Source organism: Emydura macquarii, unplaced genomic scaffold (genome assembly GCF_026122565.2).
Source record: "Emydura macquarii macquarii isolate MOO-44397 ecotype Brisbane River unplaced genomic scaffold, CSIRO-AGI_Emac_v2 contig_3220, whole genome shotgun sequence".
Taxonomy (NCBI): domain Eukaryota; kingdom Metazoa; phylum Chordata; order Testudines; family Chelidae; genus Emydura; species Emydura macquarii.
Genome location: NW_027133357.1, coordinates 9,584,674 through 9,599,226, shown reverse-complemented (window position 1 = coordinate 9,599,226; position 14,553 = coordinate 9,584,674). Strand labels below are relative to the sequence as shown.

The 14,553-nt window shown below is 42.1% G+C and overlaps 1 protein-coding gene across 6 annotated transcripts in view; it reads left to right on the top strand.

The window, feature by feature from the left end:
* The first annotated feature begins 257 nt into the window (after positions 1-257).
* Positions 258-14,553, top strand: part of RBBP5 (RB binding protein 5, histone lysine methyltransferase complex subunit) — a 149,716-nt gene continuing 135,420 nt past the window's right edge. For 3 of the 6 annotated variants that reach the window (XM_067531701.1, XM_067531700.1, XM_067531702.1), the window contains exons 1-13: positions 258-508; positions 2,059-2,084; positions 2,963-3,135; positions 3,941-4,081; positions 4,705-4,867; positions 5,448-5,557; positions 6,339-6,458; positions 6,766-6,919; positions 7,035-7,106; positions 7,744-7,861; positions 9,092-9,161; positions 9,871-10,100; positions 11,012-11,089. In XM_067531701.1, coding sequence (XP_067387802.1) covers positions 490-508; positions 2,059-2,084; positions 2,963-3,135; positions 3,941-4,081; positions 4,705-4,867; positions 5,448-5,557; positions 6,339-6,458; positions 6,766-6,919; positions 7,035-7,106; positions 7,744-7,861; positions 9,092-9,161; positions 9,871-10,100; positions 11,012-11,089 — 1,474 coding nt within the window. In that variant the 5' untranslated portion in view covers positions 258-489. Of the gene's footprint in view, positions 509-2,058; positions 2,085-2,962; positions 3,136-3,940; positions 4,082-4,704; positions 4,868-5,447; positions 5,558-6,338; positions 6,459-6,765; positions 6,920-7,034; positions 7,107-7,743; positions 7,862-9,091; positions 9,162-9,870; positions 10,101-11,011; positions 11,207-14,553 lie in introns of those variants that run through there. The other 3 variants (XM_067531699.1, XM_067531698.1, XM_067531703.1) reach the window with 2 other exon arrangements.

The window sequence follows — 14,553 nt, the reverse complement described above, 5'->3', positions numbered from 1 at the left end:
CTGCAGCGCTGGTGCTGCTGGGTGTCCTGTGACCCTGCAGGAGCGCTTTCCTTCCCCCCGCCCCAAGCGAGGAACCCACTCAGGACAGCAGTCAGAGCTCCCCCAGCTGTCCCCGGGCCCGCCCCTCCCCGCTGCCTGCTGCACCCTCCAGCTGGGCCCCTCCTCGCCTCCGGAACCTTTCTCACGCGACTTCCGGCTGCCGCTGGGAACCTTTTTCCCCGTGCACCCCTGCGGGGCGTCTGCGGCGGTGCCTGATTCCCTAGCCCCCGCCGCGGCCCGGCTGGCGGGGCTGCGCTTCTCCCCAGCTCCCCGCGCCCCCACATCCGGCCGGGGGAGGCGCGGAGGTCTGGCTGGGAAGCCCTGAGGAGACCCGCGCGCGCGGCAGCTGGTCAGGCGGAGCACGAGGCAGCCCCGCTCGGGGGAGGAGGCGGCCCCTGGGGTCCTTGGCTGTGAGCGGGGGACGGACGGAGCGAGACAGGGGTGGCCAAGATGAACCTGGAGCTGCTCGGTGAGCGGGCCCGGGCGGGCTGGGCTGGGCTGGGCTGGGGGCAGAGAGCAGGAGGGGGTAGGTCTGGGGGGCGGGGCAGGGCTGGGAGGTCTGGGGGGCCTGGCCTAGGGGGAGCAGACCTGGGCTGGGGGCAGGGAGGAGGGGTGTCCCTGAAGGGAAGGGGCTTGGAGAGGGTGGGTGGCCTGGCCTGGCCTGGGAGGGGGCTGGGGGTAAAGAGGGCTGGGGCAGGGAGCAGGGGGTGGTTGGGCAGGGCGGGGGGCAGAGCAGAGGGGATGGTTGGGAAGAGAAGAGAAGAGGCCTCCTGGGGGCCCCCAAAGCCACTTGTATTGGAGAGTTCAGGCCCCAGCAGGGTCCTGGCGTAGAACAGTCTCAGCAGCGGATCAGGTCTTTACAGGGGGCTCGGGTCTGATCTCCTTCGGTGACGTTTGCTGGCGGGTTTGTTAGCCTCAGCAGTGGCCTGTGGTTTGCTGCTCTAATTGTCACTCACTTTTATATCGTTCCCCTCTCCAGGGGAACATACATGCAGAAATGGCTTCTTGTGTAGGTCTCACTCGGAGAAACACATAGTGCCCCTGTGCGCACCTGCCCGCAGACCGTTCCGATCCTCACCCCTGGCAGGAATGTTAAGCAGGTCGAGCTTTGTGGCTGTACTTCTCCCCAGCGTGTGGGGCTGTCATTCTTTAGACAGAAATAACTTCCCACCACCTCCCAATAGCATAAATTACTTCAGGTTTGTTTATTCTGAGGAATAATTCCCAGATTTGAAGTCTGCAAGTAAGAAAACCAGACTTTTGAAGCAAAATCATGGGGAACCTGTTGTAAAGAGATGGGGAGGCAGAAAGCTGCAAGTTGGAGTGTTTTGACAACTGTTTGGGACAAGAGTGTCTGCTTCTGCTTCTCCTCTTTACCCTTTTTGTCTCATCACCTGTCACTTAGCATGGGTGGGAGCAGCTCTGAAATAGGGTTACCAACAGCTGGAAAAGCTGGTCACAACACTGGATTGACATTTAAAAAATAGTGAATCCTAATTTTGCAGTGCAGAACTACTGAAACTGTTCTGATTGCAAACATACACTGGTCAGTTTCACTAACACAGCAGCTCCTTCCTGTAGCCAGAGTCTATGCAGGTTTATGAAACTTTGGTGGGGAAAAAATGTGAAAGGAGGAGGGGAAGGAATCTTATTTGAAAATTGACAGTGACACTGAGATAGGCCTGGTAAGTCTCACTAGGTAAATCTGGGTAAAACACAGGGTAAGTCTTACTGCATCTGAGTAAAACTTGAAGACCCCCAATGATATATGCATGATCTATCTAGGTTAGCTTAAGACATGATCCTGCTATGTGGAGAATGCCCTTATTTCTCATTGACTGTACTGGGAGTTTAGGATGCTTGTAGGATCCGACTATCAGTGTAATTTTAAACCTAATCTGCTAGAATAATGACAGCAGACTTGCATCTAATTGGAAACAATGTGGGATTGTTCAGTATGAAGTATGTAATTTTTTAAATAGAATTTCATTCAATCATTATGTTTCTGTTTTGTTGCAGAGTCCTTTGGACAGAACTATCCTGAGGTAAATCTTTTTTTTGGGAGGTCACTATTTTTTTTAGTTTTTGTTGGATTGCTGACTTGATTTTATTTGTATTTACTTTTAATATTTCCTACATCATTTAATTGTTTTAAAAAAACCAAAAGCCAGACAAACAAGGCAGCGGTTACAGGGCTATGCTTAATTAAGGCTTTAAGATAGGGAAGTCTTCATGCCTTGCAAATATATCCATCCCAAAGTTAGTTGTGCTATGGGAGCCATTGTATGTACAAGTCTTGTTTGTAAACAGCCAAGTGGAGTAGGGAAGTGATGGCTGTCTGGGTATATATCTCTACTTTGAGTAGTTTGGTCGTCTTTGAGAACCAAAAATCTGTTCATTCATGAACATGTTACTTTTAGGGGAAAATATTATCTTCAAATCTGTCATCAAGCTATTTGAGTTTGAAATCTATCAAGTTAAAATTTGTGGCTACCAGAACTCAGGAAAAGTACACTGTTAACATAAAACTTGGATTAAAAATAAAAAGTAGTCTCTGTCTGTCTTACCTCTGTGCTGGATGTTTTTATCGTTTAGTTTGCCATTTGGTTTGGAGAAGGGAAAGTTTAAATATGCACTCTTTTACCCTTCAAAATAAATGGTGAAAATATTTCTGTGTTTAATGGGCTTTAGAAAAAGCCCTTTTAAAAGCAGCTTCACTCCTAATGGTTGAGCTTAGACCTGGTTGAATGTTCCTTCAAGATTTGGCTAGTGATCATCCAAACATCTTGGTGTCTAACTGAAATCTCAGGTGGTAGCTCATACATTTTGTGCTTAAGGTTTAAAAGTGGATAAAATAAAGTGGGCACAAAGCTTGAAAACAGAAGCTTGGCTTCTAACTCTCTCTGCTGCTGTTTATTTCCAGGAAGCCGATGGGACGCTGGACTGTATCAGTATGGCTTTGACGTGTACCTTTAACAGGTGGGGCACTCTGCTTGCAGTGGGCTGTAACGATGGCCGCATTGTCATCTGGGATTTCTTGACGAGAGGCATAGCCAAAATCATAAGTGCCCACATCCACCCTGTCTGTTCTTTATGGTAAGAAATTATCTTACAGCGGTTGAATATGATCTTAAGTATTATAGAATTTCTGTGCTAAAATAGAGTTTATGGGAGGGTCCTAGGGGATTATAGTACTCAGTTAATTAATGCCTCATTCCTTACTTCCCCTCTAAATTTCCTAAGATTCTCTTTCAAGTTCAGAGATTCTCCCACTCCTTTGATGATGGACACTTTCCTCTCTGGGTTCCTTTGCCTTATTTTACTTCTCTTCTCAATAGCTGTGAGTGGCAGGCCTTTCAAATTTGATGTGTCAAGACTACAGCATTAAGAGTGCACTCCTGTGATCTAAAAGAGCTCTCTTTCTGTCGACAAAATCTGCTATGTAATTGGCACTTAAAAACAAAGAATTTAGTGGATAATTCTAATAGTAACTTGTTCATAAAGCAACTTCATTCCAAGTTTTCACTCTAATCAGGATTATAATCTATGTATTAGCGTAATATCTGGGGCTGTCATTCTGCTTTGCTATGAATGGAATTTGGTCAAGTCTGTGTTTGCTGTGGGCCAGATACTGTGAAGTGCTGGCCATTCTCAAGATCTACTGAAGTCAACATACAAAAACATGTAAATTATGGTCTAAGACAGCACTTCACAGGATCTGATGCTCTAAGTAAGTTTTGAAGAAATGATATGCACAGTCAGTCTGTGGAAACATAAAGATAAAAGCTACACGGGCTGCCCAGTAGATCAACAGTTTTATAATAGAAGCCTGTAGTTCTAATAGATTGTTTAAACTATTTTTTGTTTTTTTTAAGATTAATATGTTTCTCTTCTCTTGCAGCTGGAGTCGAGATGGTCACAAATTGGTGAGTGCTTCAACGGATAACATTGTATCACAGTGGGATGTTCTGTCTGGAGATTGTGACCAGAGGTTTCGGTTTCCTTCGCCCATCTTGAAAGTTCAGTACCACCCCCGAGACCAGTAAGTTCTATGGGAAAGATATTTTCCTAGGAGGCTTTTGTGAGCTTGAGTGAATGCTGTCTTCCCTATAGTTGTATAACCATGAAAAAGTGTTTGTTAGGTCTTGTAAAAGGATTTTCTAAAAGCCTGAATGTTGTGTCTAGCCCACTGGATGCTGTCCCTTTAACTCTTAGCAATGTGAACAAGAATAAAAATGTTTTTGTTATGATTTGCCTGCCGAAAGGTGGTTTTGGGAAGTGGAAGAAGGTAAACGAAAGGATGTGTGTTGACAATTTATTTACAAATTTCTTGTTGAGTTGGCATAATTGAGGTATATATTTGGAAAATATCCATAAAAAGATATAAACAAAAAGGAAAAAATAAACACCAGATCATACTGTATCACAGTTGCGTGCAAGAATAAATCAGGACAAAAAACCACAGATACCAGGGTTTTTCAGGTAATGGCTATTGTTCACAAAGGCAAGAGAGAAGCCAAGGAAACAAAAGAACTTGTACTGTATTCAGCTGCAGTACAGCCCTGCTTTTCTCAAATTCCTTCAACTTTTTTCCTACTGGCAATGTGAAAATTGGAGACGCTAGGAAAGAAACAAACTGCTAACTCTTCCTTTTCTCCTCTGCAGAAACAGAGTTTTAGTGTGTCCCATGAAATCTGCACCAGTGATGCTAACATTGTCTGACTCGAAACATGTTGTTCTACCTGTGGATGACGACTCTGATCTGAACGTAGTGGCCTCTTTCGACAGGCGAGGGGAGTATATCTATACAGGCAATGCCAAGGGGAAGGTGAGACCACGTTGTGCTGATGCTCAGTGAGTGACATAGTTAAAATAATGCAATTCTTGGTTCAGGTGCCTGACCATTCTAGGGAGGAAGTCGTTTGTTTTGGTGTGTGAGACAGGCTCCGTGAGAGCCTCTTGAATCATTACTACTTCATTGATGCTGACTTTCCTTGGTAAAGCACTTTGGCTCTATCTTTGAGATTTATAGGTGAAAAAGGCTATTTAAGAGCTAAGTATTATTTGTATTGCTGCTGTTTTTGAGAAGATTTTTAGGGATCTCTTCCACCACTGCATGATAAGAAGTAGTATAGATGTATAATTCTTATCAGAGATATTCAGTAACATACACCTGCTGATTTAAGCTTCTCACTGTGAGGTAGATATTCTCCCTATTTTTCTTGAGACGCAAAATGAGGCATAGGGTGGACAAGTTCCTTACAGAAGGGCACAAGAATTAGTGGTAGAAACAGGAACGAGAATCCAAGAATCCTGACTTAGTCCTTGGCGTTATATCTAGTTTACACAGTCTCATGTTGGGAGTGTTAATGAGGATACTGATTATTTTCTGTTTCTTTAATCTTCAGATCTTGGTTTTAAAAACAGATACTCAGGATCTGGTTGCTTCCTTCAGAGTAACAACTGGAACCAGCAACACCACAGCTATTAAATCAATAGAATTTGCCCGGAAAGGAAGGTGAGTTGAATAAATTTGTAGGTGGATTGAAAAGCTTTAAGATGGATGAATGGATTATAAAAACACTAACAGAACATATGTTAATCCATATAGACACAGACATTATGTTGAAAGCCTTTCCTTACTTGTCACCACCTCTACTGCAATAATCAACTCCTGAAGTACAGCAGGGAATAATACTTGAAGGGTTCCATTCTGTTTTAGGATTTGTGGTCTTTTGGATAAAATATTCCGAGTAAAAGAGTGTGAATACTTGTTGCTATGGGTCCAAACTTAGTTGCTGTGGGGGATGGGTCAACTGTAAAATTCAGGGGGGAAATGCCATAGAGCATTTTTAACAGCTATACGCTGTCTGTTTTATAAATAGAGAATATCAAGAGCTGGAAATGTGACAGAACAGTGTGTTAGTTTCACAGATCTGGCTAGTTTTTAAACAATACATTTACTTTTGGATTATGAGTGGGAAAGATAGATGAAGATGAGATGAATACATCTTTGGCATGCATTTTTATCTGGTTAGTGTAAATACATGTTATAGGGAATGTTTTGTTTATATGGGGCCCAAACCTACAAAGTGTTCGTGTGCCTTCAACTCTCATTGACTCAAAGGGGGATTTTGAGTGCTCAGCATCTTCCAGATTCAGACCTTTAATGTTAAATTTATAATAAAAATGATGGTATTTTACCTTTTTGTTTAGGATTTTCTTTTAAAAGTATATTTTTTTATAGCCCTTGTTTCAATGTAATGAGTTGTCTTCTAACTGTGTTCTCCCTACCGCAGCTGCTTTTTAATAAACACAGCTGATCGAATAATCAGGGTATATGATGGTCGGGAAATTCTAACCTGTGGGCGAGATGGAGAGCCTGAACCAATGCAGAAGCTGCAGGATTTAGTAAACAGGTAGGAAGCAGTCAAGAGATTGGTGGCCCTGTCTTGAGATATAGAGCTACATGCTTTTGTGTAACATTTGCTGCTCAGTATGTTCATACCAAAAATAGATCTCATTCAGCATGCCCTTTGGTGTAACACAAGGCTTTTAAACAGACCGTAAGGTACAGGTCTGAAGTGAATAAAAGCACTCAATGAACCTCTCACCCAAGAAAACCTTATAACTCTTTCCTGTGAAATCTTCTCTAGAATCCTGCCTTTTCCACATTGTACTGTAATGTAAGAAGGTGCTTTGTTTTATGAATTCCCTTGTGTGCAGGACACCGTGGAAGAAGTGCTGTTTCTCTGGGGATGGGGAGTACATAGTGGCAGGATCTGCGCGGCAGCATGCCCTGTACATCTGGGAGAAGAGCATTGGAAACCTAGTGAAAATCCTCCATGGAACCAGAGGGGAGCTGTTGCTAGATGTAGCCGTGAGTGTGTCTCCCATAATTTTTCTGTCGTTTGTAGTTCTGACAAACTAGCTTTATTAATCCACTTAAAAATACACTTTTTATTTCTTCTCTTTTGCCATCTGAATAATTCTAGTGGCATCCTGTCCGACCAATCATCGCTTCCATTTCCAGTGGTGTTGTGTCAATATGGGCTCAGAATCAAGTGGTAGGTGTTTTACAGATTAATTTCCATACAGAACAGTGGCCAGTTAACTCTTATCTGGGCAGGTTGTATTTGGGGTGTTCCGGTAGGCGATGCGTCACTGAATTTTCTTTCCAGCATGTTACTGAATTAGGCCTTGATTGAGCAATATCCTTAAGCCTGTGCCTACCTTTAAGCACCGCAGTGAACATTAAAGGACTACTTGTTTGCCTCAAGTGAAGCCTGTGCTTACACACCTGGCTGAATCTGCGCCTTATTGCAGAGCCTGAATTTTAACATAATGGGAGCAATGTCCTCCTCAGTTTCTTATTCGGAGATAACCGATCTGAGAACATAATTCCAAACAAAAATGGGGAAACAGAGCGTGGATCCTTCTGGTTATGGGAATCCTTATCAATTTGCAAAGATACTGTAAGATTTCAAGGGATGAAGGAAGAAAATGACCCATTGATCACAGAAACTAACTTTTCCAATGTTTAGTTTGCCATGTGACTCTGAAGCTCAAAGAGGGGCAGGTCTTGTGACAGTGCACATGGTTTGGGGGATTTTGATGCAGAGCTAGCGTATAACAACACAGATGTCTCACTGCAGTTGCTGCTTGTTTGCACACGGTAAAGTTCTCCTTGAATTTGTGGTTTAGGAAAACTGGAGTGCCTTTGCGCCTGACTTTAAAGAGTTGGATGAAAACGTAGAGTATGAAGAGAGGGAATCAGAGTTTGACATTGAGGATGAAGATAAGAGTGAGCCAGAGCAGACAGGTAACGTGTGTGTAACAGAGGCATGGCTATAAATAATTCCTATGTTTGGATACATAGTAAAATAGAAATTAAAGAGATGTGATTAAAAGCAGTGGGAGTGGGATGATAGATGATAAAACAAAATAGGATTATTGGTCATAGGGAAAGCAACACACCTTACTTAGGTTTTTGTTCCCAGTGTTTATAACTGACATACAACATTTCATGTAAAAATGACTTCAGCATAGGCCATATAAAGTGAAACATCTATGCACAAACAGGATACAAGCAGTAAGCAAACATAACAGCCTCTTGGAGAGCGTCACTATTATTAGTGGAAGAGGAAATGTTGAATTTCAAGCAGTAGCAACATACCTTTGTCACTTGGTGCTGCCAAAAAAACCCACCCAAGTGAAAGGTTATATTTAAACCAACAAAAGGTAGGAGCTTATAAAAATTGCCTTTACTTATAAAATTGCCTTTACAAACATTTTGTGTATGTTTTGTAGCACATTTAATGTTTAAGATTACTGGATGTCTGGGGCTTTCCAAGCATAATGTGGGTTTGTTAGAACTGAGAATGGAATCAAATTTGTTATGATTAAAAAAAGTTATTTAAATGGCAGCAAAAGGCATTTAATGATAGTTATTCTTATACATATATAAAAAAACCTACCTATTTAATCACCTGCAATCTGTAAAATAATTTTAAGTCTATTTTAAAACATGTGATGTAGGAAATAGTAAAAAGCTGAATTATGTACTGATATAAACCTGTATTTTTAGCGCTCCTTTTAAGATGCGGCTTATGACTAAATAGAGCCAAATGATTTTTGACACGATAATTTAAGATCCATCTACATTACACTACTGCCATTCACAATGGGTTTTCCCCACTTTCTCCCTCAGAAAAAAATGGTTTGACTGCTGGTGTAGATAAGATAACCCTTTGCAACCATTACAGAACACATTAGACATCTGAACCAGTTTTCTTCCATGGTTTACACAGATTCCAACTTCAATCAGATTAACCAGGTAGAGGTTGCATTCTAAAATATTGTTTCCAAAAACTTCAGGAGGAGGTGAAAAATCTGATTCTGATGTATTCAAGAGAAACGCTCTAGGCCTTTCTGCCTACCTTCTTAATTCTAGATCTTGCATACTAAACATTCAGGCATCAGCTAAAGCTTCCTAAGGAGAGGTGTCTGTTTTCCCCACCAGACTATACTTCTCCATTTGTTTGTTTTTCAGGTGCTGATGCTGCAGAGGATGAGGAGGTGGATGTAACCAGTGTAGATCCCATTGCTGCCTTCTGTAGCAGGTGACTTTTTAAGCTGGAAATTCCAAATACGCGCTCAAGAGTCTCTGCTTAATATATAAATTGCACTCATTCTGTATATAACACATGGCTATGTTCTTATTTCCATGTGATGGGATTTTGCTTGTGTTCCCAATAGTGCTGAGGGAAGTTACAGGTCTAGAGAGCAACTTACAGAGACCAGACTATATCTCAGAGTGTCCAAGATGATTGTATTCTGCAATCTTACATGATGCACTAACAAAACCCAGCACTTCACACTAAAGCTCAAATCTTTAGTTGGCTTTGAAAAAAACAAGATTATAGTCCTAACCCATTGCTCTTCCCTCTTTGTTCCCCCTATATTCCGGCAAACTTCTAAGGATTCTTCTGTTTCTACCTTTTTAATTTGCCAACCTTCAAATCCCACATCACGGCCATCATAATTCCAGGCCAGGGAGCGCTATGGAAATCCATTAGCACAAATTGGTGTATTGTGAAGCCCACTGTGCTTCCTATGGGGTTAAATGTCTTGCCTCCACAATGCTTCCCCTTCCCTTCTCAATCTGATTTGTTGTAGCAATACATATTTTTATTCTCTGGACTAGTCTGGTGACTATACTGAGTGTCCATGTGTGGCTGCTTCCTGCAGAGACCATATTAACTTAGGGATATAGAGAGTAAGCATATTAAACGTGCATGGTTTAAAACTAAAATATTTTCTCCTTTACAGCGATGAAGAACTGGAGGACTCCAAGGCATTGCTGTATTTACCCATTGCTCCTGAAGTGGAAGACCCAGAAGAAAACCCTTATGGACCCCCACCTGATGCTATCCAGACCTCCTTAACTGATGAGGGAATAGGTTCCGAGAAGAAGAGGCAATCGTCGTCCGATGGACCTCAGCCACCAAAGAAGAAACCCAAAACGACCAACATTGAACTGCAAGGGGTTCCTAATGATGGTGAGTGGAAGCTGCCCTTATTTTAGTGCTGCTCTGAAGACGGGTGTTTCATCTTGGCAGCATTCCCAACTTCCACCAGTTTCAAGATGAGGAGTTACAAAATCACTCTGTAATCCTGCTCTTCCCTGTTACTAGTAAAAAACCTTCATGTTGCTTTTGATAGCAGTTGTTTTGGGCCATCACCCTCCACCAACTTCGGTTGTAGTTTACATGCCTTTAGGAATGAGTGAAATCATTCTAAAACAATGATTTTTAGTGCGCTCTGTACTTCATTTGTCTGCTCTTTTACCTATGGTAGGATAAATTGCAAGAGTTTTGCCATTAAATAACTCACCTCTATCTGTGCGAGTCACCACACTGAAATAGCATTAGAGCCTGGGCCTACACCAATAGAAATGCAGTATTATATGGCAGCAGGTAAAGACGGCCAACTCCGGGTATATTCGAGTTCAGAAGTAGGACCAGGAATAGCAAAATACATTTCTTCTGCATTTGTGCCACTGCATTTTGCCTTACAGGGTCAGCTTTTTCTGCGTTTGTCTCTTTGGTAAAAAGCTGACTGCATCCTGTGGGAAAGCCTTCTCTCCAGCTGTCTTGATTCAGCTGTTGGAGACTGACACATTTAGGCCAATGGTGGCGCACCAATGGTTGCCATAATTCTAGTCCCTGTTTGCCCTGACCCCACTGATTTCATGCAGCCAAAGCGATTGGGGTTTTTGTTTTATTTCTAGAAATGACTACACCGATCAATCACATTTAGGGGTTTTAAAAAATGTTTTTTTCCTTCTTATAAATCCCATCTTGTGACATCAAAATGTAACGGGGGTGGTAAATGAGGTGACTTTTCAGTTTGCCACTCCAATGGCTATGATGCGTATGCGAGTATTTCAAGTGTATCTGTCTCTTTGCAGAAGTCCATCCGCTGCTGGGTGTGAAGGGAGATGGTAAATCCAAGAAGAAGCAAGCAGGCAGGCCTAAAGGATCAAAAGGTAAAGAGAAAGATTCTCCATTTAAACCGAAACTCTACAAAGGGGACAGAGGTGCTTTACCTCTGGAAGGAGCAGCGAAGGGTAAAGTGCAGGCGGAGCTGGGACAGCCTTTGACAGGTAAGGACCTAGCGTGAGCGTCGTTGGCTTGCTTGGTGGCCTTGTTTTGTACAGACCCTGACTTGATATAGTCTTACCACTTTATCTTCCCAAATGGCATTTGCTCACTAAGTGTTTAGCTGCTGTCAAGGATAGGCAAAATTTTCCTTTCTTAAAGTGTAAATAATTAATTCCATATTTATCACAAAACCAAACCAAAGTACAAAATTAAAACACACACCCTGTTGCAGATATTGCAACCCTGTTGCTCCATAATAGCATTGCTGCTAGCAGTGGCTGCTTTGCCTTGGTTGCAGATGCTTAGCAGTGCAAAGACTATTTCTGCATTGTAGAAGCTTCTTGCTGACTTGATTTTTCTGTTCCTTATTTTGGTATATTGTACATTTTAGGGATTATCTCTGGTTCTTAATTAAGTAGGTAACTTTCATGTAACACTGTTCACCATATAAACCTTCCCATTCAATTCATGTACACAGATTCTGCAAGGAACTAACCATTTACCATGAAGGAATATGTAAATATGGAGTGGATTTCCATAAAAAAGTAATTTTTTTTTGTTGAGGGATAGAAGCATTTTCCAGTAACTTTCCTTACGAAATCTTTCTTTCTCCTCTTCTGAATGAGCATCTAACCAAAGCTCACCTTTTCCTTACTGTATCAGAGTACTGTGCCTGTATTTAAACGTTTTCTGTCAAAATATATACCTGTAACTTTCCATTAGGCAAAAGCTTAATTTCATGTAAAGAAATTTTATGATCCTCCTTTTAGCACAGGGGTTCTCAATTTTTTTTTGCTGGGACCCTCTTTGAAAATACTTCATGCTGTGACGACCCCCACAAAAAAAAGTGATGACACCCCCCATGTCATGCTTGACCTTCCCCCATGCCGCACTTACTTCTGCACTGCTGCTGGTGGCACTGCCTTTAGCGCACCCAACCAGCAGCCTCTGTTCTCTGGTCACCCAGCTCTGAAAGGTTCTGTCTGGCTGGCATGTGCGGGGGCTGACTGCTCACGACCCTCCCATAACCCTTGAGGGGTCCCAACCCCCAGTTTGAGAACCCCTATTTTAGTAGATGCACAACACTCTGATCTGACAGGGAAATGGGATCTTCCTAATCCTTTATTTCTTAAAGGGCCTTTTAAAAAGGACACTGTCATGATAAAATGAATGCTCCAGATTTCACTCTGACACCTCTGCCGGAATTTCATTGAATTTAGCAGAAGTTGTGTTGCTGTAAGTGCCAGCAGGATTTGCTGACTGCCTAAATTTTTCTGGTCACTTTCTGGTTCTTGTGCACTAACCTTAGGTTGTGTTTGGCTTACCTACATTTGGGGGCTAAGCTGCTTGACAATGCCCTTTTCAACTGAAAATGACTGAAAGCAAAGGTCTGTGTTTCACATATACAGTGGTAGCAGATTAGGAAGCTGCTCTTCCCCCTGCATATTTGGAAAGGCTCAGTCAGGTACAGAAAAGCAAAATATGAATTGGAGTTTGATGTGTTGAGCCCTGTTTCTAGGTCTGTCTAAGTTAAGAGTGATGCACGGAGACCCAAATACATGATGTGATTCATGCACAAAATTTTGCATGTCCTTGAGTTCAGCAGCTGCTGCTGTGGATTTTAGGCTGTCTAGATTTGATTTTTTTCCCTTCCTAGCCACACTGCTGGTCCTATGTTACCCACCTTGCTCATTGTCCTTCCTGCTCTGCTCCTATGTTGCTTGTATTGTTATCTATAAGTGCTTGTTCTTCGCATATGAGGGGATGTTATACAAGAAACTTGTCTTCCTTCCAGGGCAAAATCTGTTCATTAGATCTGCAGCTTGACTGATTTTTATTATTGCTATTTAATTTCTTGATGTACTGCACCCTCCAAAATGCTTGAAGCAACACTGAAGCCATTAGCCAAAACAAACTTGATGCTATGCAAAAATTACTCCTGATGATTGTGGTGTTGAATGGCTTCATGTGTCATCCTTGCTTTAGCACTTTAACTTCTGTGTAATTATCCTTGATTGCCCAAGTAATTAAGCACCATACACTTTCTTCTAAAGCAAAAATATAGTGTTTAAGAATATCTGGTGTTTGTGGATTCTAAACTACCCTGGCAGGCTTCCATTGCAAATCCTGACTGCACCATCACGTTATGCTTGAGAGACGGAACCAGTTTTAAAACCAAACAGATACAAGAATGAGTGTGTGCAGGATGCTATAAATTGCTTTCTTTTACTACACTGCTAATTAACATGATTGTATTCAAATGAATATAAATGGAAAAGCGTCATACAGTGGTCACTATTCACCACTGTTTGCAGGGGAAAAAAGAGTGAAAAAAGAAACACTGAAGTGGTTACATGCTTTTAAAAAATGTACACGCTGTCTAACCTTTGCATTTATGTGGCATTGTAGTCTACCTGTCCCCAGGCAAATGGCATTATCATTAGCAGGTCTTTTTTTGGTATTTTTCAGATACTGTGTTTGTGCAGACTTACACGTGTAGCTTTATGAATATGTTTGACTGACTTGCCTAAGACATTTTTTGTAGACAGATCACAGCCTACATTTCCTTTGCAGTTTCCCGTCAGTATAACTTCCCTCTCCTCTGTACTTCCCTTTAAAAGAAACTTTCTTGCATGTGTTTTGAATGCAGCAAAAGTTAAAATAGGTGCCTTTTCTCTTGTTTTTGCACATCACTGTAAACTCGTGGATTTCAAGGCTAGCTGGGACCATTACAGTATAGTCTGCCATCCCCTAGATCCCCGGCTATAGAATTTCACTCGTTCTTGCTGACACTGGGACGTACGTACTAGTGTGGCATGTGTGAAACGGTGGCTACAGGGCCAATGGAGGCCACACACTTTTTCAGAGTGTTGAAAAATGTGGGCTCCTCTTTCCTCAGAAGTAGTGGATTTGGGGGGGGGGGGAAGGGAAGGGAAGGGAGTGTAAGCCATTGCCCCCCTAGCTTTAACAATCCTCATGAGTGTTAATGGGCAGTGGAGCCTTTTGTTTGTTTTTTTTTTTACTTCGTGCTATCAGTAAAGATTTAATTTTTTTCCATTAGTGCTAATTCAGATGTTCTTGTGCTTGCTTGGCATTAAGCAGTTAATTAGCATTATTTTTACACAGTATTTATCTTGTATTGAGATCCATTAGTGCACACCCCTCTGGAGTCGCATTGACTTAATGGGAGCGCTCACTCCTTTAACTCCTAGAGTCCTGTTGTCTTGTAGATGGTAATGTTCAAGCCTGTCTTCCCTCCTTTCCCTTGTCCATCCTGTATTCATGCTTGCACCATTAGGCAACCAATCTTTCCTTGAGGGCATCAGTGTATGCCACTTGTGGATGTTCA